This window comes from Thalassophryne amazonica, chromosome 14, assembly GCF_902500255.1.
Source record: "Thalassophryne amazonica chromosome 14, fThaAma1.1, whole genome shotgun sequence".
Lineage (NCBI taxonomy): Eukaryota > Metazoa > Chordata > Actinopteri > Batrachoidiformes > Batrachoididae > Thalassophryne > Thalassophryne amazonica.
In genome coordinates, this window is record NC_047116.1 from 29912395 (window position 1) to 29939603 (window position 27209).

General features: G+C 39.9%; 2 protein-coding genes across 2 annotated transcripts; one reads left to right on the forward strand and one right to left on the reverse strand.

Annotated features, from left to right (window-relative positions):
* On the forward strand, positions 1-4157 carry mettl5 (methyltransferase like 5). Its single transcript, XM_034186419.1, has 7 exons — positions 1-419; positions 503-617; positions 1850-2034; positions 2797-2879; positions 2995-3046; positions 3109-3158; positions 3851-4157. The coding sequence occupies exons 1-7, from the start codon at positions 320-322 to the stop codon at positions 3890-3892; spliced, it is 627 nt and encodes a 208-aa protein (XP_034042310.1). The 5' UTR covers positions 1-319; the 3' UTR covers positions 3893-4157.
* On the reverse strand, positions 3616-27209 carry ssb (small RNA binding exonuclease protection factor La). Its single transcript, XM_034186418.1, has 12 exons — positions 27101-27209; positions 10487-10552; positions 10312-10415; positions 9712-9886; positions 9092-9199; positions 8913-9016; positions 5488-5559; positions 5371-5413; positions 5148-5288; positions 4357-4540; positions 4163-4285; positions 3616-4080 (listed from the first exon to the last, which is right to left on the reverse strand). Exons 2-12 carry the CDS (start codon positions 10544-10546, stop codon positions 3998-4000), a joined length of 1197 nt encoding a protein of 398 aa, XP_034042309.1. The 5' UTR covers positions 10547-10552; positions 27101-27209; the 3' UTR covers positions 3616-3997.

The window sequence follows — 27209 nt, forward strand, 5'->3', positions numbered from 1 at the left end:
TGAGCAGCCGACTAGCAGGCTAACCACTCCTCCAATGCCTTCAGATCTTCCTGATATGCCCAAAATGTAGGTTGTGTGATCCAAAATGTTTGACTGGCGCATTCTTAATATATATATTTTTTTTTTTAACAAGTCGGAACCATCGTCACTCTCACCGGGTCACATCGGAGTGTTTTTGCTGCTCCTCATCGTGTGTGCGGAAGTGCTCTGCAGTGAAATAAATGAATACATGCAGTGCGATTTTAGCACCAAAAATAAGTAAATAAATAATAAATAAAAAAATCCGCATTTACTGGCACAGGGGCACGCAGTACAAGAAATGAAACGCAAAGAATTAGAGAGCTGCCTTCAGCAAGTGGACACGTTTGAAGAGCCAAAAGTTCTTTTGGAACAGTATCCAACCAGCCCTCACATCGCAGGTCAGAGACTTCAGCGTGCTCAGACCGTGAAGACGGCGACCAGTCATCTTATTTACGTGTTTTGTCTCTCCCCATACACACAGCGTGCATGCTTTACACAATCAGCAGTACGTTTGATGACATCGAGGGTAAACTGGTTGCAGATTTGGGATGCGGTTGTGGAGTTCTCAGCATCGGCGCCGCCATGCTCAGTGCAGGGTGAGAATTTAACCATAAAATGACAACTGACACAATTAATGTACCTTGAACATGTTTTAAGACTGCCATCCCCTTATGTTTTCAGCATTATATACATTTTTTAAAATATTTGTTCTCCATGTTTAATTGAGGTGGTTGAAACAGTTTAATATCATGCCAAAATACCTCGGCTGTATGAGCATAACAACAGGAAACAGAATGTGACCTTTTGGCCTCTTAAAATAGGTCAAGGTTAGCCATCTTTGAACTTGTCCAAGGTCTGTGTTCTAAGGATGCTCCCTGTAAATTTGAAGACTCTGGCAGTAATAGGACTGGACTTGTGCTGAGCAGACAGACAGGCAGACACAAAGCCTTTGCAATACCTGATGGCCATATTTTGCCTCGGGTAAAAATACAATTGTGTAGGACCCCCCCCCCCCCCCCCCAACTCTAAAACCAATCAAATGTTTTTGTAATTTTCTTTTGGTGCTCCTTGATGTTCAATGTTAATTCAAGGTGTTTTGCTCCATTCAGAGCCCATAAATAATTGGATAAAGTCAGTTAAAGGATGATTACTTTTACAGCCAGTTTTAGAGAAGTCTCTGTTTTTTTGCTTTATTTGCATAAATTAAGAAATGCAAAAAGTATGGTGCAGTCTATCCTGTAGGTAGTTTTCAAAAAAACAGTGACAATGAAAGGAGTGAGGGAAGCCATGAGGACGCCTGTGATACAACCAGTCAGTTTTATGGGGAAGTGGAACAAAAGAGAATCCTTCATACATCAGAATGATCAGTTCATACATGAAATCTAGGCTCGAGTCTCCCATGTACCTTCTGGCAGATGGACTAAAATTTTACATCTTTCAAAGAAAATCAGTGTGCCACTCCCATTTTTTTTTTAACCTTTCAAATTAATGGCAAAAGTATTTTATACATTGTTTCAGTTTCATTGTGGTGTGTAGAGGAAAAATCACAATTGAGTCACTGTCTACTCACACAGCTGACCGGATGTACATTAGAATCATTTAACAGCACTGAACCCAATTTAATCCCTGAAACGAGTGCAACTGCTTGCCTTCAATACTTGGTCACTACAGCTGGACAGCCAAGTTCGGTTTTGGTTCCTTAATGTTTCCACCATTGAAGCATTTTGACTTAAATGTTTGCCATCCTGCCCCAGCTCTTGTAGAAATACTCCACTGAAGACATTCACCTTTTGACAGCTGATTGAACGTTCCCTGCTCACTTTCCTAGGTTGTGCATCGGCTTCGACATTGATAACGATGCCTTGGACATATTCAGAAGAAATGCAGAGGAGTTTGAAATTTCCAACGTGGATCTAGTTCAGTGTGACTTGTGCTCTCTGGGGGCAGATGGCAATGCCACAAAGTTTGACACTGTAATAATGAATCCACCATTTGGTACAAAACATAACCAAGGTGCGTATAGCTCATTTTAAACCTGGTTCACACGGCAGGATTTTAAAATTATCTGTAGGTTTCCAAAACCTGAGAGACCACACACGTGGAGATAAAATCATAGATCTAACAGTGTTGGTCGTACAGTGTGTGGCGTGCAGCCACACAGTATGGACAACACCACACACAAACAGATTTCACACACAAACATTCCCAGGTCAGACAGGAAATCTCGCAAAATCTCTCAAGATTAAACGTGACTTCAGAGTAAACAGATGGAGATAGTTTGTGAACTATTTAAAGCAGAGGGGAAAAAAAAATACAAAAACAAAAAGGCATTCTTTAAAGGAGTGGCGACAGTGTGACCACTGGACTTTCTGGTAAATCAGAACAGCTGTTTTTGATTTTCTGCTCTGTGCGTCCGTCACCTTGCTTTCTGATTGGATACATGTCACATTCAGCAGGCTGCATGCTCATTTGTGGTCGGGGGACAACACACACTGCGATATCTGGCCAAGACAATCCAACATGTTGAATATCCCCGATTTGCGATCGGTGCGCCCAACGTCCTTCTGAGCAGATCAGAGCGCTCTTAACACACCACACACAGCAGGAATATCTGATAAGATTATCTTTAGCGTCATCACAATTGCCGGGGCATCCTTAAGATTGCCAGAAGGGTAAACTTGGGTCCCATATCGGCCTAATTATCTTGCCGTGTGAACCAGGCTTTAAAGTGTGAGCTTATGAGCGGTGTATTTTACATTTTCTTTTCTTCTTAAGGGATAGACATGAAGTTCCTCAGGGCTGCTTTATCAATGACAAAGAATTCAGTGTATTCACTTCATAAAACTTCAACAAGAGAAGTAAGTAGAGGCTCCTTTCCCAATCATCTAATAACTGAATTACATTATAAAGTAAAGCCAAGCAGCACTCTGGTAGCACTGCAGAAGTAACAGTGATGCTTATATGTGATTTCAGCATATTCAAAAGAAAGCTGTTGACTGGGGAGTAACAATGGAAGTAATCGCAGGTAAGGAAACAAAAACCTAATTTGTCTGCTTTCCAAACACCAACTACTTTCATTCTTCACAGAATTAAGATACGACCTTCCAGCATCGTACAAGTTCCACAAAAGGAAATCGGTAAGCTTTTTTCTTTTGCCACATTTTTTTCAAGATTTTGAAATTAGACAACAAGAGTGCTCAGAGCACAATATCCCCTGCTGGCAAATGCTACTCTGGTGTAAGTGCTTGCTACATTCTGGTAACATTTCAAAGTAGGTGATGGTTGATTTCAGAATGCTGACACCAACTCATGAACCTAACGCAGTGTTTGTTAATCAAGGGCCATAACTCTGGTAAATTGGGCCCAACTCAAATGATGTGTATTACCAACCTACACGGACTTGTACCAAGTTTTACCAAATTCCTCCTAAAAATGTGAGATGAGTTGATTTCAGAATGCTTGTGCCATTTTTGGTAGACAGAAATTACCATGACATAATCCCCCTACAGGCCTTTGGCCAGCAAGGAATAAAAACAGGATTTTTTATTTTTTATTAAAATTGTGATTTAAGGGACTCAAAAGGATTTCTAAACTTTATTGAATGTTTTATTAGTTGTTCAACATATGCAAACAGATTTGATTTTGCACACAACACAGATTTTACAAAACCCAAATAAAACTTTCTGGTGAAATTTACTGTCAAAGCAGATAGGCAATAATACATTCAAATCAAAAATGTTTTAAGAAAAACATAGGAATCCAAAGAGGCACAATATACAAGGAATAAAAAGACTGAAAACTGATGTCAAACTTGCAATTTATTCTCTAGGTTGACATCCAAGTGGACTTCCTACGATTCTCCAAATCCTGACGTGTTCCCTGGAATGGATTCAAGTCACCTCTGCCTTTTTTATCTGTTCATTATAAATTGTGTTTTGTTTTGTTTTTTTAAAAAAGTCTGAATGTGACCTTGTGATTAAGATCCATTTTCGGTTTTGACGACTTTAGCTACTGGGCCATCAGCGTCTTCCAGTTCTCGCTTGTTTGGGGTTTCAGGTGCTGCAAGGAGAAGAAAAGAACACAACCCCTCAGTCGATAAATGCAGTGCAGTCAAGTTAAACTATGAAGGACTTGAACATACCATCCTCATCGTCACTGTCAAATTTGGTCTTTTTGCCTTGGTACTGTGTTTTTCCCTGATCTCTGCCACCTCGTCCCCTTCGGCCGCCACCTCCTCGTCCTCTACCACCTGATCGCCCCCTACCTTTTGAACCACATAAGACACTTCAGGACTTGTGTAAACATGTTTAGCTCATCACAGCCTTATTTACTTACCTCTGCCCTTAGACTTGTATGTTTCTTGTTGTGCTTCAATTATCTTCTTCAATACTTCTTTCTCCTCATCTCCCTCAAGCACCTGCCATGTAACACTGTTTTCCTTGATTTTTAATTCTCCTCCATTTGCCTCTGTTGCCTTGTCAAATGCCTCCTTTGCATTGCCGTCAAACAGGAGAGTGCCCTTGTTGGGAGGGGGAAAAAAAATAAAAAATAATAAAAAAAAAACACCCACTATACTTTGAGAAACATCTATCTGATCACTTTCTCCCAACTCCTTTGACCAAAGTTCCACCACACATGGTACATGGATGAAAGATGACCTTGTGTTCCTTGAAGGGTTGGTTTTGTCAAAGTTCAAGGTCATAGTAATTAAAGGTCATTGTAATTAAAGTGCACCTTAGCCAGCTGCTACTACGTAGTAAGTCAAGTGTGATGCTTGCTACCTGACCCGAGTACTACGAACTGTGAAAATAAGAGCTCCAGTGAGTGGGTCATGATCTAATATATAAGGCTGACCATGTGGTTGTGGATAGTGAACATGCACGCGCGCGCACACACACGTGTCAGCTTTATATATATCTAAAGGAAGATTCTGGAATTAACCTGGAAAGGGAATGTCAAGGTCATTGGGGTCAAAGGTACAAGTTCACCAGGTAATTAATTTTGCAAAGAATGTTCAATTCTATACTTATCCCACCTAGGTGCCACATCCCTTCATTCCCACAGTACTATTTACCACCAAATCACATCTCTTCCTCAGAGATGCAAGTTAGGATGAGACTATTTACCTCTTTAGCTCCTCTTGCAAAGTCCACCCACTTGATTTTTCCATGTCCAGAGAACAATTCATGAAAGTCCTCTCTTGAAACATCCTCAAGCTCTCCTGAAAACTTCAGCAAGCAGCCCGTCTGTTCATCTAAAAGCAGACCCTGCAATGCAAATTATAATCACTAGCATGAACATTACTCCAGCTCAGTAATAAGTCAACTTATAAGCTTCAAGGTTTCTTACCATTTCTTTCTCTTCTGTGTCTTTCTGGTGTTGTTCCTTCTCTCTAAATATTTTTGGAGGACGTTAGCTTTTCAAATCTATAGTTTTAATACAAAATAGAACTGCTTGTATACTTACTGTCGGGCTTTTGCTTTTGTCTCTGCTTTGAGCTGTTTCCTCTCTTCTGCTTTCTTTGCATGATAGTCTTCTCTGAAAGAACCACCACCAGGGACATAATTTCATACAGCAGTTGTTTAAAGGGTCATACTCAACCGCATCTCCAAACTTTCATAATTCATTGAGTGTACGAGTATATGTAGAAACTCCCCTGCTGTCAAACACTGAGGATTGAAACAGCTCGCCTCAAACTTGGCCATATCTGGGCAGCTGCTTGCTCAGTGACATGTCCACTATCACGTTAGTGATTGGGTTACACTATTTTTTGTAGTTACAAAGTAAACTATTTGTGACACCTGGTCTGTCTGTGCTCAGCAAAATTCCAGTCCGACTACTGCCAGGGTCTTTAAATTCACAGGGACCATTCATGGGACACAGACCTTGGACAACTTCAAAGATGGTTAACCTTGACCTATTTTAAGAGGTTAAAAAGTCACATTCTGCTTCCTATTTTTACGCTACGCATCATGCAAAGCCTTTTTTGGGGGGAGGTCACAACTAATCGGAGTAGAGCGGCACCGTGATGTCACTCAATGGTGTCTCTGGTGTTCCAAAAGCGCTTTGTTTCTGGCTAACTATAGTTCTCATGTTATGTAAAGGATCTCAAGAAGTAAACACTTCTAAAACTGAAAACACCATTTTTGTAACCTAATACCTCTGGAGTGATTTATAAGACATCTTGCTAATGTCATCATGAACACGCATTACATGCAGTCAAAGCTAACTTCCACCCTTTTCAAAAGTTCATGTATGCACACATGCATGTATGCACAGTCAGGATGCGGGGGAATCAAGATGCAGTAAGAAATAAGGACATATTGACGACTGATTGACTTATAACTTAATTAGAAGTTCACTGAAGCAGCTCAAATGCAGACAGGCTACATTTGATTGATCTCTGTCTGCAGCACAGTACCACCACCAGCACCCCCAACAACTTTCTCCCACAAATCTAGGTTGCTTCAAAGAATGTGTGCAGAATATCTGAGTGTGTATGGCACGCTGCCAGGAGAATTGTTTCTGCACATGCAAACAATTGCTGGCATTGTTCTACAGAGCCACCATCGAGAGCATCCTGACGTACTGCATCACAGCGCGGTACGGGGGTGATCAAGAAGACCCAGGGGATCACTGGTTGCTCTCTGCCCAGCCTGGAAGACATTGCCAGCTCCCGCTACCTCAGCAGAGCTGCCAGCATCAGCAAAGATACATCCCACCCCAGCAACCACCTGTTTGACCTACTCATGGATGCCTAGGATGAGGGGAAAAAAAAAAAAAAAAGCGCAAATCAAAATCTTGGTAAATTAAAAGACAGCAACTATTCGCGGCGAAGTCTGTGGACATTTTTAAGTCAAGTCTTAAAGCCTATTTTTATTCTCTTTCTTATGAATAGTTTTTATTTTTATCCGTTTTATTCTTTTTCTTCTGTTTTTAATTATGTATTTGAATTTTTTTAATTTTTATTTAATTTTTTTTATGTTGAACTGTTCTATGTGAGATGCCTTGAGATGGCTTTTGTTGTGATTTGGCGCTTTATAAGCCGATTAAATTGAATTGAACATTTTATTGAGTCTTAAAGTAAATAAATATGAAATTTGTCACTGGATCCTTAAACGTTGGACATAATAAACTACATGGTGGATCCTTGATCTCTGGACATAAATAGCAATAAACAAAATCTATAGTTTTTGTCAAAAGCATTTCCTTTCAGACATTTTGGCATGAATGTCTTTCCATATATCTGAGCTGATTCTTACAGCTGGCTGTGCTGTATGTCAGCATCAGTTTAATTCATAAAGAACACAGGACGTCTCATTTTGGGAAGAAAAAAAAAGTTTTAGTCGATTGCAGTTTATTTTCTGTATTACAGCGTTTGGAAAGGTTTCATTTTATTTAAAGCGCCAATTTTGTGTCAACGGAACGGAGGACGATTCTCGTTTCTTGACTACAACATGACAAGAGTCCCAGTTAGTGACCTTAATCCACACAAAAGCGATTCAATATTTTAATGGCTTTGAGAGGAGTTAAGAAGCAGACTTACTGCTTCTGAAGAGCAGCAAATCAAAGAACCACGAGCCAGTTTTTTGAAGCACTGCTTCAATGGCTCACGTATCAAAGTGGAGAACGGTTGATTACAGACACGCTGCAGACCAAACCCTGAATACCCGTAAGACTTTATTCGTACGTCCGTATGACTCTGAAACATCTGTAAAATTTACGGACAATCTGTATAGGTTGACATGTATGGATTTGAGGAAATAAAAATTAATGATTTGCTAGTTCTTTTAGACGGCGAGATTTAGCAAAAAGATGAAAATCCATCCAAAGACGGCAAATAAGCATCCATGCCTACTACCCTCCGGCCAACGGTATAGGTCAATCAAAACTAGGACAAACAGACTCAGGGACAGCTTTCTCCCCAGAGCGATCACTGCACTGAACAATAACAAATCACTCTAATCCGCACCATTCAAGTCTCTTGTGCAATATCTGTAAACCATGTGCAATGTTCCCATGCAATATGATTCCACAGTTGTATATTCTTGTTTTACATTTTACTTGGTCCACATTTTATTTTATTTCATCTTATGTTTATATTAGTTGTACATATACTCTGAATAATTTACCGTTAATTTTCACTATCTTTTATATTGGCTAAAATTACTCGCACCACAGAAAGCACCTTTTGGAGTTGCACTCAAATCTCACTGTAATGCAAATTACAATGACAATAAAGGTAATTATGATTCTGAATTGCAGAACAAAAAGTGCAAGAGAGACGGGACGACTCAGTGACAATGTGGCGCGAGCGTGCAATGTGGTCATCTGCAGATTGCACATGATCATGTGCACATTAAGAAATTAGTGGGAACATATTGGACACTGAGGACATGGCATGGACATAATCAGGACAAAGTATGGGCTTTGCAACCCCGCCTCCCCCCAGCCCACCCCATTCTGACCACATCTCTACTGCATTTATCAAATTTTTAAGACTACTCCTCTGCATGGTTTTCATCTGAGTGTGAAGAGGCCCCAATACAGACTTAGGCCCACTATGTGGTTGCTAACTGCAACATTTCTGTCTCTGCATGTTTAACAATTCCTTGTTGTGCTCTGATTTATTAAATTATGTCCAAAAGCAGATAATCATCCCAATTTGTCTGGTCTGCTTGAGGTTTCTTCCTACAATCAAAAGTCTTTGGAAGGTTTTCCTGACCACTGTTGCCAATGTGACCTTCACAGTGTTCATAACAATAACCCTGTTTATGTTCAAATTATTAGAAAAGCTCTGCAAGAGTATGAAAAGCAGTTTATCTGAATTGTACTGCTATACCACTTAAAGTGATTCATATTGGATGCTTTCACATTTCACCTTAACCTACCTTGATAGCACAATCATCTCATTATCTTTGAATGTTTTTATGTCTGCACGGTTTAAGAACTCCTTAGATGACTCTTCTGTGTCAAAACAGAGGAACACCGATCCCTGCAAAACAAATACGATTCAAAACCCAACAGAAAAACATGCACAATGTTTAATCATAAAATACATCAAAATTACCTTGAATTGCCTCTGTAGGTTTCGCCTCATTTGAATATTTTCAATATTGCCTTTGCCAGTCAACCATTCCTGAATCTCATCAAGGGTAGTTTCCAGAGGAAAACCTTTCTAGTTTTATAAAAGAAAGTAAGGGGGTGGGGGGAGTTACATTATTTATATATACAAAAAATAATAATAAATTATAACACCTAAATAAATTGAGATCCAAATGACACTGTAAAATTAAAGCGTGATAACCAGTAAGTCATATGTATCAGAGATGCCAACAGTGACTTATAGTAAAACTGAGGACATTTAAATTGCATTATTCCATTCCATTTTATAATGAGACGTGTCAGGGAGTGTGCTCTAGTGCGGTTTATTTATGTACAATTTCTTTTTTCTTTTTAAAATTGGTGGGTGCGACTAATATTCAGGTGCGCTCCATAGTCCAGACATTACGGGAAACACACATGCGAACTCACCCGTACACAGCCCTGTACTGAACCGAACGTCCTGTACCGAAACGGTTCAATACAAATACATGTATCATTACACCATTTGTTAAGATACAACTTGTACATACTTTGATGTACAGAAAATGATAAAAAAGTTATTGTGCATGAAACTTCAAAACTTACAATGTACACCGATTTGTGCTTGAGAGCATCTTTGTATTCATCATTCAGTTCAGGCAAAGGTTTGCTTGGAGACCTCCTGATTTTAGTCTTGTCTTCACTGATTTCCAACAGTCCAGTCTTTGATTTCTGAAGGGCTGCAATGATGATGGCGCCATCTGTAGTTAAAGACTTCAGTCTGTGGGTATGGGGCGGGGGATAGAAATGGCAAATACAACAGACAGAAACAAACTCAAATTACACTTTTAATTTGTCCGTTCAACAGTAATTTGTTTTAAAAAACAAATTAGCAGGCATGTGCTTTAATATGGTTACTTCAATAACTGCAAACATTGTTTTGCTCTACAGAAAACATATTTTGCTCTATTGCTCTCAATGTTAATGAAGAAACAGATTACATTTAGCTTCCAAAGGGAACAACACTTGGGAAAACAGAGTATTTAATAAATAATCACCCACTGAGGTGATTAGTTGGAAAATACAGTTGCCAAAAATTGGTCCTTTGTGACACACAGCCTCCAATCCCTGATTCACCCAATCATTTGTTGTCCTCTGGTTCCTGCAACTCACAAACATTAAAAAAAAAAAAAAAATCCGGCAAACCTGTTGAATTTAAGCATGGTCTCCAGAGTCACCCAGCCATCATCAAGTTGAATTTGTTCTTTGAGAAACTTGTCTCTAAGAAGATTGTGATCTCCAAAGTAGTACTAAAGGGGGAAAAATAGACGTTAAATACGGTTGTGTTGAAGGATCTGAAGAGAAACTCATTGAGGCCTACCTCTATTTGTTGGGCCACTTTCATCTCAACTGGAGACATTTCTTCTTGATTTTCTGCCATGCTGACCTGTGTAGGAAATAGTCATGCTAAGAGACTTAAAGAGAGAATTAATGTATAGGTAGTGCACAATCATCAAAGAGACATGCACAGAATTACCCATACACAAAAACCCACCGACCATCAGTATTTCATGCTGACCACAATTTGTGAGTACTGTCACTCTTCATAGATGGTTAAGGCAGCCACATGTAAATTACTTGTATAGACATTCAAATTCCCACGTCAACTTTTTACAATGGTTACCTTCTATCTTGTGTCACACTGCCATAAAGTGACTGGAACTACATTTTAACACACAGACACCATATTGCTTCAGAGGTTTAGGACCACTAACATGCTGCTGATTTTACAAGAAGCTTAACATTTTGTTGTTAGTTTTTAGCACATACAGAATTTTTAATTGGCAGTACAGGTGGGCAAGGGTGGTGGCCAAGTGGTTAATGCGCTTGGTTTCAGTGCAGAAGGTTCCAGGTTCAAATCCCACCCCTGCCACATTTCTCTATGCAATGTGGAGTTGCGTCAGGAAGGGCATCCGGCGAAAAACCCATGCCAATTCAACATGCAGATCCACCTTGGATTTCCTGTGGCGACCCCGAGTGCAAACAAGGGAGCAGCCGAAGGGACTTTAGTAGAGATGGGCAATATAGCCTCAAAATTATTTCATAATATTTCAAGAAAATATATGATAAAGATAAGGGAGTTACTATTTGGAGGGAAAAAAAAAACAATTTGAAAATGACAGCCTTCTCCCACTTTTAGAAATGATTACATTTGTGTCATTCGGAGTTCAGAGTGCAGTTGAGCATAGGGGCCCCCTATGCTGTGATTTAACCAGCATGGGGGTGCTTTTCTTCTTTCTTTTTAAAAGGACATGTCACACATTATTTAATGTCCCAGTTAGCAACACAAAGTGGCCCTCAGAATGTAGGAAATAGTGTTTCAAAGGGTTATGAACTTCAAAATTTTCTCTAGGGAGATGCCCCCAGACCCTCACATAATACTCATGCTTGCAACGCTTGCTGCGCGGCTATGCCCCGCCAAGTTCCCCCCTATGCTGTGAAAAAATCCTGGTGAGAACCCTGTCATTATGTGCGCTAGAAGGTACACAATTGCAAGAAGTTGCAAATTGAAAAGACACTTAATGGAAACATGTATTTCTAATCCATCTTGGGCGGGTGTTGCTCTCGCTACCGGACTAAAACCCATTTAGCTTGACCAAGGACAAAGGTGAGTTACGTCATGTTCATGAGCGCACAGCCGAACCTGTTTGTGGAGAGCTGTGGAGGAATTCTCACACTTAAAACCAGTCAGCCATGGAAAGTGAGTGGATTTTATATCCCTCCAGTGTTGAGTCTGCAGTTTTACAATCCTCCTTTTACTCAGGTGCACAGCAGTTGTGACCTCAGAGTGCCGCTTGCGTTCCCCCGTCTTGCTAACACAGCAGCTTGAGTGACAGAAATAGTAACAAAACATTTAATAATAATGACTTGGATTTATAAAATGCTTTTCAAGACACCCAAAGGGCTTTACAAGTTGTATTATTCATTCACTCACACACACTGGTGGTGGTAAGCTACTAGTGTAGCCAGAGCTGACCTGGTGCAAACTGACGGAAGCCTGGCTGCCATTCTGCGCTTATGGCCCCTCCGACCACCACCTCATTCATACACAGGCAAGGTGGGTTAAGTGTCTTGCCCAAGGTCACAACGCCAACATGCAGGTTTTTGACTGGTTGGGAGCCGGATTCAAACCACTGACCCTTCAGCCACAAGTCGGTTCGCTCTATCAACTGAGCTATTGCTGCCCAATTTACTCATTTATGTAGAATGACACAAATTAATAACTCCAGGAGATGACTCGTCAGCAATCGTACTTGACATTATAAATCAGGACAGGACAAAAGCCACCCACCCCACCAAAAAAAGTAAAGCAGACAAAATAGCAAAGCAAAGCCCAAAATAACAGGACAGCTGCCTTATTGACTCTCAGCCAATACGCCTAAATCTATTTTTTACCGTGATCTCAGAGTTAAGCGCTTTTTTATACAAAAGTCACGATTTTTTTTATTTTTTTAGATTTAAACAGATTTTTATTGATTTATATAGACGTTTTTCATTTTTATTTATTTCACTCTTCTAAATGAGACTATACAAATAACAGTTATAACCTTTATTGACATGTTAAAACATAAAGGTGCACATGCAACATGTACAAGTACCACACCCAAAATTATGTCCACCGGCAGGGTTTGCCTTTTAGAATAAACAGTTGTGTGCCTTAAGGGCACCAAAATCTGAAAGGTTTGGTGCTCCCCAGAAAAGTTAGGTGCCAAACCTACCGCTTTGCAGCATAGCTGTGAAGCAACTAGGGGGGTCTGGGGGCATGCCCCTCCAGAAAATTTTGATATAAAAGGGTGCAAATGGTGCATTCTGGTGATATCTGGAGCAGAATTGGGGTGAAATTATGGGAGGGAATTTTTGAGTTTTTGGAGTAATATTTTCTGAAATTTAGAAATTTTCTAACCTTGTCAGAAGCTGAGATGACCCCACGCCAATATGCACAGGCAGATTGGCATGGGGTCATCTAAGCTGCCGATGTTTTATTAAACATCCAGCCCATTAACAATCATGGCTGCCATGAGTGTTGATTACACTTGTGATTACAGAAAATCTATTAGCAGTCATCATGGTCATCTGCCATTCTCTGCAGCACTTCAAGGTGTTCTTCCTCAGAATCAGAATTAAACTCAGAATCTAAGGCAGAATCTGAGCCAGAGTCAGAGTCAGAGTCTACATTAGAGGCTCCAGCTGTATAGGCAGCAGCAGGATCACCAGCAGCCTCTTCATCAGCATCCACTGCCACTGTCACAGAACCAGAGCTGGTGGTAGTGGCAGCAACCTGCACATGGGTGTCCTTGAAGGCTGGCTGCCTAGACCTCTCCCCTGGTTACAGGAAGGGGTTGCCGCTTGCCGGCTCCGGTTGTCAGTGAAGTTAACATGACGGACCTTGATCACATGGAGCGAGTTGCTGTGGAAAGCTGACAAACGTCATGAGACGTTCCCAATTCGGGGAGTATCATTATTTGCTGCAGGAGCTGCTTCTGGATGACGGCCGCTTTCAGCGGTCCTTCTGCTTCTGCAGGATCCAGTCTGAGGACCTCCTGTCCCATTCACGCGCGCACATATAATAATAATAATAATAATAATAATAAAAAAACTCCACTGCTTGCTGTGGGGCTGTTCCTTGCTCTTCCCCCAAAAACTCTGTCATAATTGTGTTTAGAAACCAGTCACCATTTGTTTTATTATACATCTAAATAAAATAATCTTCACGGACGATTCGCTCGCGCGCACGAGAAAAAAAAAAAAAACCCTCTCCGCTGCCTGCTGTGGGGCTGCAGCTCGCGTTTCCCCCAAAAACTCTGTCATAATTCTGTTCAGAAACCAGTCACAATTTGTTTTATTATACATTTTGTGTATAATAAAACGCGGCATTACAAGCAGAGGAGAAGAACATTTTTTAATGACATTCTGTGTATGTGTAGGTCTCAGAAAGCCGAATTCTGCGCAAATTTTGTCCAAATTTGATAGATTTCTGTACAGTTATCGAATAAAAAAGGTGGATTCCAGTCGGGAATGTAAGTCTAGAGAGCTGGGTGCCCGCGCCCAAAGTAGGGTGCCATGGGTTCCTGGGTAACCGCTAAAATCGAACCCTGTCCACCGGTGCTTTTTGCCACGCGGTGGAAATAATTTTTGTAGTCTTGGTAATTTTCCTGTGTAGGGCGGGGATGATAAACAAAACCTGCAAATTCAAGAGAAAATAAAAACAAAAATACAGAAGTCCACGTCGGCACGTGTGTTTATCCTGTTTTTCTCTGTCAGTGTCATGTCTGTAAAACCTTTGATCGGTCCACCGCTGAAAATAGTGAATGGTAAAATATGCCAATTTTTTATATGGAGCCGTAACGCAACTGAATATCCTTTATTGTGTATTGTTGTATTGGGTATTTGGATGTTATCTAGCTGAAAAAGTCTGGGTGGAGTAGCGCTTCTACTTAAAGTGTGAAGCCACATTATATGTGGTGCAAACATCTGCCAGAAATGGATCACTTTTGCCGGTTCCGCATCATGACACTCTGTGTCACTTTGGGGTCATTCCTGGCATCTGGCTGGAGCCCTTCTAATGCAGAATGATACACACTGTGCCTGAGAATGTGTTTTGAACATAAAATGATATAAATTATACTTATTAAATGGGAATTGACTTAGTTTCGAAAGCCACCGTTATACGTTTTTACGAGCAAAAAATGATGAGTGGAGGTGAGATTTCTCCCGAATTAAAAAGTAAAAGCCCCCACATTCATGTCCATTCGTGATGTTGAGATGACCCCCCAAAGTCCACAACTCACAACTAAAGACACGAGGCTGCTGCTTCAGTGATCCGGAACCGGCAAATTTTCACGTCGGAGATAAATGCGCGCAGCAATTAAACAGCAAGACATAACACACTAACATTTTCTACTCAAGTAAGTAAGTATTTTCCCACTCTAGAACCAAAAACACCGAATGGCTAACTCACCTTTGCTACGTTTTAGAGATCGTTACTTTAAAACTTGCAGGAATGAGAGATTGAGAAAACGCGCGGACACCGCAGACACCGGGATGTTCTGATTCCTCTGCCGATCACAAGGGTGGCTGGATCCGGTCGAGCTCGTGGTCGTTTGTAGACAAAACATCAATCTTTCCATTGGTACCAAGTATTAGCTTATTCGTGCTGATTACGAGAAACGGCGGCGCAAAAACTACAGCAGTGATCCGGAACTGGCAATGATCCGGTGTCGTGGTCTGAGTTTGCGCCGGTCTCATTTTACCACGCGCATGCGCAAATCGATTTTTTTTCGCGGTCAACTTCCGGGAGGTCTAGAATTACCATTTCTTGCAGCGATCTTCAACCGAGCAGACGTATTTTGAAACGCACACTTTTGATTCAGAAAATTTAAAGTGGGGCTATATTTGTGATCGATTTTTTTTATTTTTATTACCATTTCTTGCGGCGATCTTCAATATGGAGGAGGAATCACTTGTTTCTGAGCCTCAAAATGAATGTCAGGAAGACACATACCCCAAAGAAGAGCGAAACCAGCGATTTTCAACACTCAGGAAAAAAATGTCCCAACTGATAGTCTTCCTACAGACTGGGAAGTACTCCAGTGATACAGACAAAAAGGACCATCGCAACATCAGGAACCAGTCCAAGAAGCACATCTGCGATGAAGACAGTAAGTACATATCTTTCTTTTTGTTTACTTCTTGTGGAATGGTACAATACACAAACTGTAATCCACCCGTATGATAGTATTTACCACCGACAACCAAGCTGTTATTAATTTGCCAATATTTTCAAGAATAATGCCTGTAGATTCTCTTAAGCAAGTACATATTGTTTATCATGGAAATATAAACCTGGAATGGACGTGCGCGCCTCAATCTATTAGCGTCGCTCGGGACAGGAAGGCGCCATTACTAAGGGTGGAGATGTGCTGATCATCAGTAATAAACTGACCGCTTTTTTTGCACTAGCGTCGCTATTTCTTAATGGATTTTAATAAATGTAGGCTTTTTTTAAAGCCATTTGAAAGCTCTTTCCATTGAACCTATGCATGTGTGGGTGAAAAAAAAAAAACATGTAAAATGCAGAAATTTGGGGAAATTATGACAAACTGTGCTGCTTTTCTCACCCTATTGTCGCTATTTGTTAACAGATTTTAATAAAAGTAGGCTTGTTTTAAAGACATTTAATTGCTTTCTAATGAACCCATACTTGTCTGGGTAGAAAAAAATGTTTTATGTAAAGTGTGGAAAATTGGGGAAAAATATGCCATTCTGTTCATTTACTGTAATGTTTTTTTCCTTTCATCATAATTCTCTATGGAGTTTTATAAATGAAGCCTTGTAAGTTATATTCAAGCTGATTAAAAGCTCTAATGAACCCATACATGCCTGGACAAAAAATCCTTATGTATTAAAATATAAATCTGAAGTATGCCTTGCCATTGTACTCATTTACCTTGCTGCTTTTTCCACTGTAATATTATTGCTAGTCTTTTAATGACAACAACATATATATGATTTTTACTAACATTTTATTACAAGTAGATATAAAGCCATTCAGAATTTAGGACTTTTGACCCTCAGTCAGGGTAAAAAGTACTTCCTCCATCCCCTCCAACCACAGTTAAAATTTAAATGCCGCCTGTGACCACCATGAACACGTCATATTAAACAACAATTGCAAGTATATAGACATGAATATATTTAAACATTTTTGTTTCCATATTTGTATGCATGTGAACGCAGCTTAGTGAAAAGAACTTATGGCGCTGAGTTATAGTCTCAGTATACTGATATTAAATTGCGACATAACGACTTTAAAATAGACATTTGTTTTACATAATTACATTAAGGCTCTTGTACAGTTCATTTTAGTATTCGAGAATTTGTTTTTGTAGTTGGTGCAATTGATGGTGAAGCTCTGGCTGCTTTTTCCCCTCATTTCGATTCTGTTTAACTGGCTCAAGGTGCTCTCTCCACCCTTAGTAATGGCTGCTGTGTGGCATGCCGCTAGTCACGTGACGTCCATTCCAGTCTCTATTTTCATGTTGTTTATGGGCACCCCTACACCAACTTTGCCACTGATCAACTTTGTCCACATACGAGCTGGACTGCCTAACTCCGCAAGGACATAATTTCGCCATGAGCCTATTTTCCTTTAGATTGTAGAATGAGATTGAATTTCATGTAATCTGGGTAATATATTTTAATTTATAATAAGTGTTTAATGTCATAGATATTTCAGAGATTTTGTATTGAGAATTACTAGTTTTGCTTTTAATTTATGATTATGTCTCACTCTATTTTATGATTATGTCTTTGCAGAAAAAGAGCTGTACTACATTGGCCCGAAAGGAGACTGCAGGAAGAAAGTGCTGACTGAGGTTGCCGAAGTTATCGAAGTCTTCCAGCAGTATCATTCATCACCAATGGGCGGCCACAGTGGTGTCAACAACACTTTAGCCAAGATATCCTAGTATTATTGGTGGAACGGGATGAAAGAAGATGTCCAGGAATATGTAAGCATTTAGTTTTTATGATTTAGTTTTTTATTCCACAAACTAAGTTTAAATTATATATTATCAATGCTCGTTTCTGGGTAATATATTTCAAATTCTAATGAATATTTTATGTTCTAGACATTTCAAAGATTTTATTTAAGAATTGCTAATTTTGTGCAAGTTTGAGAATTTATTATGCTCATACTCATATGTTTAATTTGTACCTCCTCATATGATTGGTGTCAGAGTGATGTGCATGGAAAAAAGGAGCTACCAACTAGATACGTCATTGCAAATATCAATGTTTATTAGTATTCTTCTGATTTGGGTTGATTTTACTTGGGGAAATTGTTAATGTGACTTTGTCAGAGTATGAGAGGTTATTGTACTTATGCATGTTTTACTTATATTTTTAAGGTTTCTTCATGTGATCGGTGTCAGCGATTCGAGAAGCTCAAGACCCAAGCCCCCGAGCTACAAACCATCAAAGTCAGTGAGGCACTCGAACTCGTTGGAATGGATCTCATAGGTAAATATTTTTGATATAATCAACGAAGAATTATGATCAGCATAGAAACTGTCAAAATCTGTGAATTTATGGAAAAAAAAATGGTTGTAACTCGCATCACTGTAAAGTTGAACTAAGATATAATGTGACACCCTCTCATATTATAAATAATAGTTTTTGCATAGTTTGAATTTGACAAATTGTTTATATATGAGACATAAAATTCTATTCTGTATTTCAGGTCCCCTGCCTACTACAGACACATTGTACAAGTATGTGCTCACCTTCACAGATTATTACACCAAGTTTGTGGACTTTTCCCCCCTGAAGAACAAGTCAGCCGAGGGTGTAGCTGCGTGTCTGAAGACATTTGTTTGCAGGTAATTATTATACAGTGTGTGCATGGCAGTGGTGGGCACAGTTCCGATAATCTGATAACAGATAATTATCGAAGATAATGTTTTCATCCTCGGATTATCTTTATAGATAACTTAAAAAACCATTATCGGATTAATTATCTTCCGATGAATTTTTGTCTGATAACTTTTAGACTGATAATGTAGTAAACAAAGCTGAACAGCAGCAAACATTTTTAAAATTGAAAATCAGTTGAGCACCTACCTGATAAAAGTTTCCTAACAGATATATGGTTCCACCCTCTGCAAACAGAAGACAGCTGCTTCTATGAAGAACTACACTATCCTCTACAGGCAAAGAAAAAACTGATTTTTAAGAAAAAAAAATCATTTTCTTTAACACCATACTGATACACTGGCAATATCACCCAAGTCATCCAGAGGCATACATTTTTAACTTATGGTTCCAATTTTAACCAAACTAATTTTGGACAAGTTATTTAAAATTAGTCATGTCTGAAGTTTTATAAAGTGAAAATAACAGATATATGTTTTAGTTTTAAATGTGCTAATTTTTAAGGTTTTAGTGTGGACATGCTGTGCCGAGCAGTGCATTATGGGTAGGATTAGTACGTTCACAACAGGACAAATGCATTTCAGACACTCTGTTCAGGCTCCACGGACAACAGCATTAAACTCTAGTGCCTAAAACTCTCGTGAATATATTCTCTGGGTTTATAGACGGTATTGTATTTGCGTTTGTTAAATTCCACGCATCTTAAATGTCGCAGCAGACATGGATTATCTGGAATTTTGTTTTGGAAAGATTTCAAGGCCTCTACTGCTATCTACTGGCCAGTAGTGTTCATGGCAGTATTCGTCCTGAAGATGAGCAGACACTGTATATTTTTAATCACAAGTTAAGTTTTTTCAAACTTAATTTACAAAAACTCTCAATGGGAGACATCAAATAAAAAAATAAATAAAAAAAAAATTTACAAGACAGCTCTGCAGTGTTTGCACATGCACAGTGCGAGCAGTTGGATGCTTGTTGCCCCTCAGCAGCATTCAACCCTCACGATGGCCGACCAGAATAATATCAAACAGGTTTGATTTTCATTTGACCATACGATCAGCAATCAGGAGGTGGTCGTGAGATGTTAAACGCAGCTTGTTAGTCCATGTACACGACGCAGGACGCGCGATTAACCTGAAACTCAGTCCAAAAAATTCTCACATGAATTAAAAAAAAAAAAAATCATCTGAACATTCTCACATTCTCTCCACATGCAAAACATGTTGTGATTACACTTCCAGGGCTCCGTAAAAATGCCTGTTTTTACAAATAAAAAATGGAATATTTTACAAAAGCACATCTGTAAACACTAACACACGACACACGTCACATTAACATGTTGGTTTACATAGTGAATGACTGAACCAATCAGTGTTTCGCAGAGGCACATTTACCCAGAATCCTTTGCGATTTGTCTGTTTGTTACAAAACCTCAGAACCTTCCACATACACAATATCACCATTTCCATCAAATACTGTTCACAAACCAGTCTAAATCTGTGATAGTGAGCACTTCTCCTTTGCTGAGATAATCCATCCCACCTCACAGGTGTGCCATATCAAGATGCTGATTAGACACCATGATTAGTGCACAGGCGTGCCTTAGACTGCCCACAATAAAAGGCCACTCTGAAAGGTGCAGTTTTATCACACAGCACAATGCCACAGATGCCGCAAGATTTGAGGGAGCGTGCAATTGGCATGCTGACAGCAGGAATGTCAACCAGAGCTGTTGCTCGTGTATTGAATGTTCATTTCTCTACCATAAGCCGTCTCCAAAGGCGTTTCAGAGAATTTGGCAGTACATCCAACCAGCCTCACAACTGCAGACCATGTGTAACCACACCAGCCCAGGACCTCCACATCCAGCATGTTCACCTCCAAGATCGTCTGAGACCAGCCACGCGGACAGCTGCTGAAACAATCGGTTTGCATAACCAAAGAATTTCTGCACAAACTGTCAGAAACCGTCTTAGGGAAGCTCATCTGCATGCTCGTCGTCCTCATCAGGGTCTCGACCTGACTCCAGTTCGTCGTCGTAACTGACTTGAGTGGGCAAATGCTCACATTCGCTGGCGTTTGGCACGTTGGAGAGGTGTTCTCTTCACGGATGAATCCCGGTTCACACTGTCCAGGGCAGATGGCAGACAGCATGTGTGGCGTCGTGTGGGTGAGCGGTTTTCTGATGTCAATGTTGTGGATCGAGTGGCCCATGCTGGTGGTGGGGTTATGGTATGGGCAGGCATCTGCTATGGACGAAGAACACAGGTGCATTTTATTGATGGCATTTTGAATGCACAGAGATACCGTGATGAGATCCTGAGGCCCATTGTTGTGCCATACATCCAAGAACATCACCTCATGTTGCAGCAGGATAATGCATGGCCCCATGTTGCAAGGATCTGTACACAATTCTTGGAAGCTGAAAATGTCCCAGTTCTTGCATGGCCGGCATACTCACCGGACATGTCACCCATTGAGCATGTTTGGGATGCTCTGGACCGGCGTATACAACAGCATGTACCAGTTCCTGCCAATATCCAGCAACTTCACACAGCCATTGAAGAGGAGTGGACCAACATTCCACAGGCCACAATTGACAACCTGATCAACTCTATGCGAAGGAGATGTGTTGCACTGCATGAGGCAAATGGTGGTCACACCAGATACTGACTGGTATCCCCCCCCCAATAAAACAAAACTGCACCTTTCAGAGTGGCCTTTTATTGTGGACAGTCTAAGGCACACCTGTGCACTAATCATGGAGTCTAATCAGCATCTTGGTATGGCACACCTGTGAGGTGGGATGGATTATCTCAGCAAAGGAGAAGTGCTCACTATCACAGATTTAGACTGGTTTGTGAACAATATTTGAGGGAAATGGTGATATTGTGTATGTGGAAAAAGTTTTAGATCTTTGAGTTCATCTCATACAAAATGGGAGCAAAACCAAAAGTGTTGCGTTTATATTTTTGTTGAGTGTATATGTTATATTTTAACTTTGTACAAATGACAGAATTGACATTAATGGAGTTATTCTATAAGTATTCATTTTATTTCTACACCAAACCATAAGTCAGTATGACTATTTTCCAAGACCTCCGCCTGACCGGAGCGTTGTGATTGGTAGAGAGCTGGTCTTGGTGACTGTTCTCAGCTTGCCTCTGCACTGTAAGCTGTAAATAAGAGCTTCCAGCAGGAGGCAGGATGTTCAAACATAGAAGTGCGTGCTCATTGTTTGGGTCTGCTGTCACTTTGATCTTTCCAGAAGCGATTGCGGTGTTAAAACTCAAATTCAGTTTATTAGTAGTTGCAAATATACTAGAAACAATACTGGAATTTATCGGTTATCTGTAACTTCCGATAAATTTTTGGGTGGTTTATCGGTTTATCTTTATCAAAGATAACTTTTCAGTTATCTGATTATCTGTTATCGAAGATAATTTTTTGGTTATGTGTGCCCACCACTGGTGCATGGAAACTCGTTTGAGAATGTAATGGTCAAAGCACCAAATATTTAGCTCTACTAGAAATTGGTCACTCTAGCAGTCTTGTGTTCATGGAATATTATCTTGAGACATTTATTTACAGGTAATCAATATTTTATGTATAAAATTTGCTTAGTCCAGAATTACTATAAAATCTAGAATTGTGTTTATGCATAATTATCTCAAGACATTTGTTCACAGGTAATCAATATTATGCATACAAGTTTGCTTGTCCAGGATTATTATAAAATGAATAGATGTGTATTTAATTTTTCTTTGTATTAATGCGATTTTTGCTTATTTGTGTCATTTTAGATGGGGTGCTCCACAGAGATTACTGTCTGACCAGGGTCGTGAGTTCGTATCCCAGATAAACAACAAGGTCTGCAAAGTCTTCAACATCAAGCGATCTGTAACCAGTGCGTACCACCCACAGACGAATGGCTTGGACGAGCAGACGACTCAAACACTGAAGGCCCGACTTGCCAAGCTGGTGAATGACCACCAGTCTGATTGGGACGCGTACCTGGAAGAAGTTGCGTACTCGATTCACACCCAGAAACAAGGCTCTACCAAGTACACCCCGTTCTTTTTGATGTTTGGTCGCCACCCTCGCCCCCCTATGGAGGTAATAAAATATCCTATGATGCATTGAGAAATCAGCAATGAATAAATTATCACAAGGCAGCTAGTCAAAGCATTTTTCAGACATGTTAAATGACCAAGACTAAATAATGTTTTTTGGAAAGATTATGCCCTACAGTTATTCAATAATGCTTTTTTGTGTTTCTCATTCTCAATAACTATGCTTACAGTTATTCAATAATGCTTGTTTATATGTTTCTCATTCTCAATAAACTGCTTTTTTTTTGTCAGCTCGGCACTGATGATCCATCTGCTGAGCTGCCAGTGGTCGATGACATGGAGATAGAGAAAATGGGAAGAGCAGCATCATGTCTTCCACGAAAGAGCAGATAAGAAAGCTAAGAAAGAAATTGATTTCACCATGGACAAAGTTTTATCAATCTTTACATTTGGTTTACTTGTTTTTACTTACCATAAAGGTTCAGCTGCAATCTGAGGAAGATATTTCTACCTCTGCTTCCAGAGAATGGAAAGAATCAATGTTCTAAGATGTGACTGTTGAATGTTTGTATGTGTGTGTGTGCGTATATATATATATATATATATATATATATATATATATATATATATATTAAGCACCATGAACAAGATGACATATAGAACAAGAAGGTGTGTGTGTGTGTATCTGATACAGGTGCTTAAGAATGTTGACAGAGCCCAGGAGAAGCAGAAAGAGCACTTTGCCCAACGAAAATCCAAAGGTGTAAAATCTTTCACGTTCAGCGTTGGAGACACAGTCCTTCGTCGTGTAATGAAGAACCTGAGCCGCAAGGGGGGAAAGACTGAACCTTTGTGGACTGGTCCCTACAGGTATGTTGTTGAAACGTATTTGGAAAAAGAGGATACAGTGAAATGTTTACTAGTTACTTCTGTTTTTAGTCTATTTAACAGTAACTTGTTCACGATTTTTATTGTTGGATTTCTTCTATTTTGTATTCCTGAAAATAAATGTTTAGGTCACATTGCAAAATGCAATTATTATGTTTGGATTATTTTAATACCAGTTCATTTACTGTTTTTTTAGTCTATTTGGCAAATTTCATCACTCGTGCCTAATTGAACAGTAACATTTTCACTATTTTTATTATTGGATTTCTTCTATTTTGTATTTCTGAACAAAATCGATTATTTAGTTCAGATTGGAAAATGTTATGTTTAAGTTCACATTAATTTTTTACAGCATCCTGGAGATCGATTCAAACCAGAGTGTCCAGCTCAAGTGCTGCCAGAGAGGAGAGGTCCTTAAAGTGAAGGTGCCCTATGACCAGCTAAGACCCCATAAAGTCAGCGACCTTCATCCAGACAACTCTCCAGAAAATTCCCCCCAGTCTCACCAGCCCCCGAGTCTCCAGCATCTGTCGTGACTCCACCACCAGCCCCCGAGTCTCCAGTGCCTGTCGTGACCCCACCTGCAGCCCCTGAGTCTCCAGTGCCCCCGCCTGCCAAGTCATCATTGTAGTCAGTGCCCCCATCTTCGCCGCCGTATCTCCCAAAGCAAGCAGCCAAAAGAAAAGCTGACATCTTCATATCAAGTGTGACCGCCCCCAAATCCCGCAAAGTAGGCCCCGTTCCCATCACGAAATGTGCAAGCAAGATCAAGAATGTGGAAGCCCTTTGCTCCAGACTTCAAACAGACAGCTGGCTTGATGATGAGCAGACAGACCACGCCCAGGCAATGTTAGCCGAAAGTTTCCCTGCAATCAGTGGATTTCAAGCAGTCTGTGTTTTTGAGCCAGCTGCAAGCCAGAATGTCGGCAAGCCGAACACAGACTTCGTCCAGGTTCTCAACATATCTGGAAATCACTGGGTCACCCTGAGCAATCTTGGCCAAGCTGATCACAACGTGATCGTGATTTATGACTCTTTGAACAGTTCTCTCCCCCTTGATTCCAGGGATAAGGTTTTGAGGCAAATTGCATGCATGATTCACGCAAGAGAGCCACACGTGTGTATTCGGTGGGCAGACATAAAGAGACAGACTGGCTCGGATGACTGCTGTCTCTTCGCGATTGCATGTGCCACTTCTCTTTGCCACGGCCTTGCGCCACAAGACTGTGACTGGGACTAGCATATGATGCACCAACATCTCGCTGACTGTTTTAGACAAGATGTCCTGCTCCCCTTCCCTGATGCCCCGAAGCCCCGTACCCACCAGTCCTTCACACACCATGAATATTTTGACATCTTCTGTCACTGCCGCATGCCATATGACCCAAAACGCTTCATGGTGCAATGTGACCTGTGCGATGACTGGTTTCACCGACAATGTGAAACAGTGCCCAGAATAGTGCAGAAAAACACCCCATTCTTCTGCAAGGGATGTCGCCCTCAGGGACACAAACTTCTCGCGGATGATTTTGTCAATAGACTTTAGATATTTATGTTCCCTGTTTTGTAATATGTTTTTTTGGTAAAAATTTTTTTTTTTTTGCTTTTTTTTTGTAAACTTGGTATTTATATAATGTGTAATGATTCCTTGGTAGGGTGAATAGGGTGAATTGGATTTTATTATTATATGTGTAGTTGAAGTCATTTATATATGCCGCCTCAAATGTTTTGAAATTTGTATATAGCTTGGTGTTCATGTAAGTTTTATTGTTTCTTGTTGCTATTAGTAAATGTGTGATTAAAGATAATAAAAAATTTATCCCACTCTGATTTTGTTCTTCTATCAAGGATAATAAACTTTAAATCAAGTTTCTCATTATTAAGGGATCCAGAATGATTTCATGCCTGGCTGGTTAATTAGAATAGATTTTTGCAGATCAAATCCTAAGCAAAATATCACATTGTGTGATAAATTCAGACCTGCATGCTGCCAAACTAATCAGTGAGATAATCAACTCAATATTCATTTATATATGAAATTGAAGGCTCCATTTGCGTATCAAACACAACAATAAATCTATTATAATGCTATGGTAAATCCAGACTTGCCTGGTAAAATCAGACCAAGCTGGTAAAATCAGTCTGGTTAACTAATCAGTGAGATAATCAATTCAAAATTAGTTTATTTATGAAGTTGAAGGATCCATTTGGGGATCAAACACAAAAATAAATTTGTTGTTCTGGTAAATTCAGAAATTGCCTGGTAAATTTATACCAGCCTGGTAAAATCAGACCAAGCTGGTAAAATCAGACCAAGCTAGTAAAATCAGTCTGGTTAACTAATCAGTGAGATAATCAATTCAAAATTTATTTATGAAGTTGAAGGATCCATTTGGGGATCAAACACAAAAATTAATTTGTTGTTCTGGTAAATTCAGACTTGCCTGGTAAAATCAGACCAACCTGGTAAAATCAGACTGGTTACTCATTATACAAATCATTTTTACAGTGTTAATGGGTTCATTTCAAATACAGAAATCCCATACTATGTTGCCCTGGTAAGTTCAGACTGGTATTTATAGTCTAAGCTGGTAAATTCAGACTTACAGGCTGGAAATTTCAGAATAGCTAGGTAACTAGTAACCAGAATTATAATGGTTAAATCAATAAGCATCAATATAAAGTGACAGGATTTACTTGTGGTTCCAATTAAAACAATTATTTAATATATTTGCTTGGCAAATTTGGACCAGGGTCAATAACACACAAGTCTCAATATACCAAGATGGTAAAATCAGACTGGTGGTTAGTTCAGACTGTGGCCGCTACAGTCTCATTTTACCTTGTAAATTCAGACTGGTGGTCATCTCAGACCGTGACACCGGAACTGGGCAAGTGACTGTACTGTTCACTAAATGCACATTTACAGTGACTGCAATATCTATATTCATAAATATAAATTTTATTAATGGAATAGAGTGGGTTCAATTAAACATGAACTCCAAACAGACAGCCCACAGGTTGACTAGCAGTTCGGCTTCTCCCTTCTTTCACTCGGGGTGGTCACGAAAGAATCAATGTGGAGCTCCATGTTGATTTGGCACAAGTTTAACGCCGGATATCCTTCCTGACACAACTGCACATTACACAGAAAATGCTGCAAAGGTGGCCTTAAACCGGGAATGTTCGCCCTGGAAACAAACGCACTTAACCGCTTAGCAAATCGGCAGGTTTTTACATTTTCGTGTCACGCTACTGCAGTTAGCACGTGGTGCTATCTGAGCTAATTAGCACAGCTGCTGCAGTTTGAACATTGAGATCTTAAGAGCATAATCCTTCCAATTTTGCCATGTTCGGTGGCATGTAACGTTATATTAAACCTTTAAATGAAACTTAACACAATTCGGCTGTTTAATGTCACTGGAGTTCGTTCGCCAACTCAATCTCTATCGCACAAAACAACTACAAATTCCACCGCTTTAAAACGTTAGTTACGAAATGGTGGGCCACTGCTAATAACATTTTTATAAAGTCACACTTACGAGTTATTACGCCTCTGCGAGCAGCAATTCTTAGCTCTTTTCGAACCCAAATCGTCGCTACGCTCGTCACACGTTGGGGACTGCGTGCTACGGACTCCCGTAAGGACCA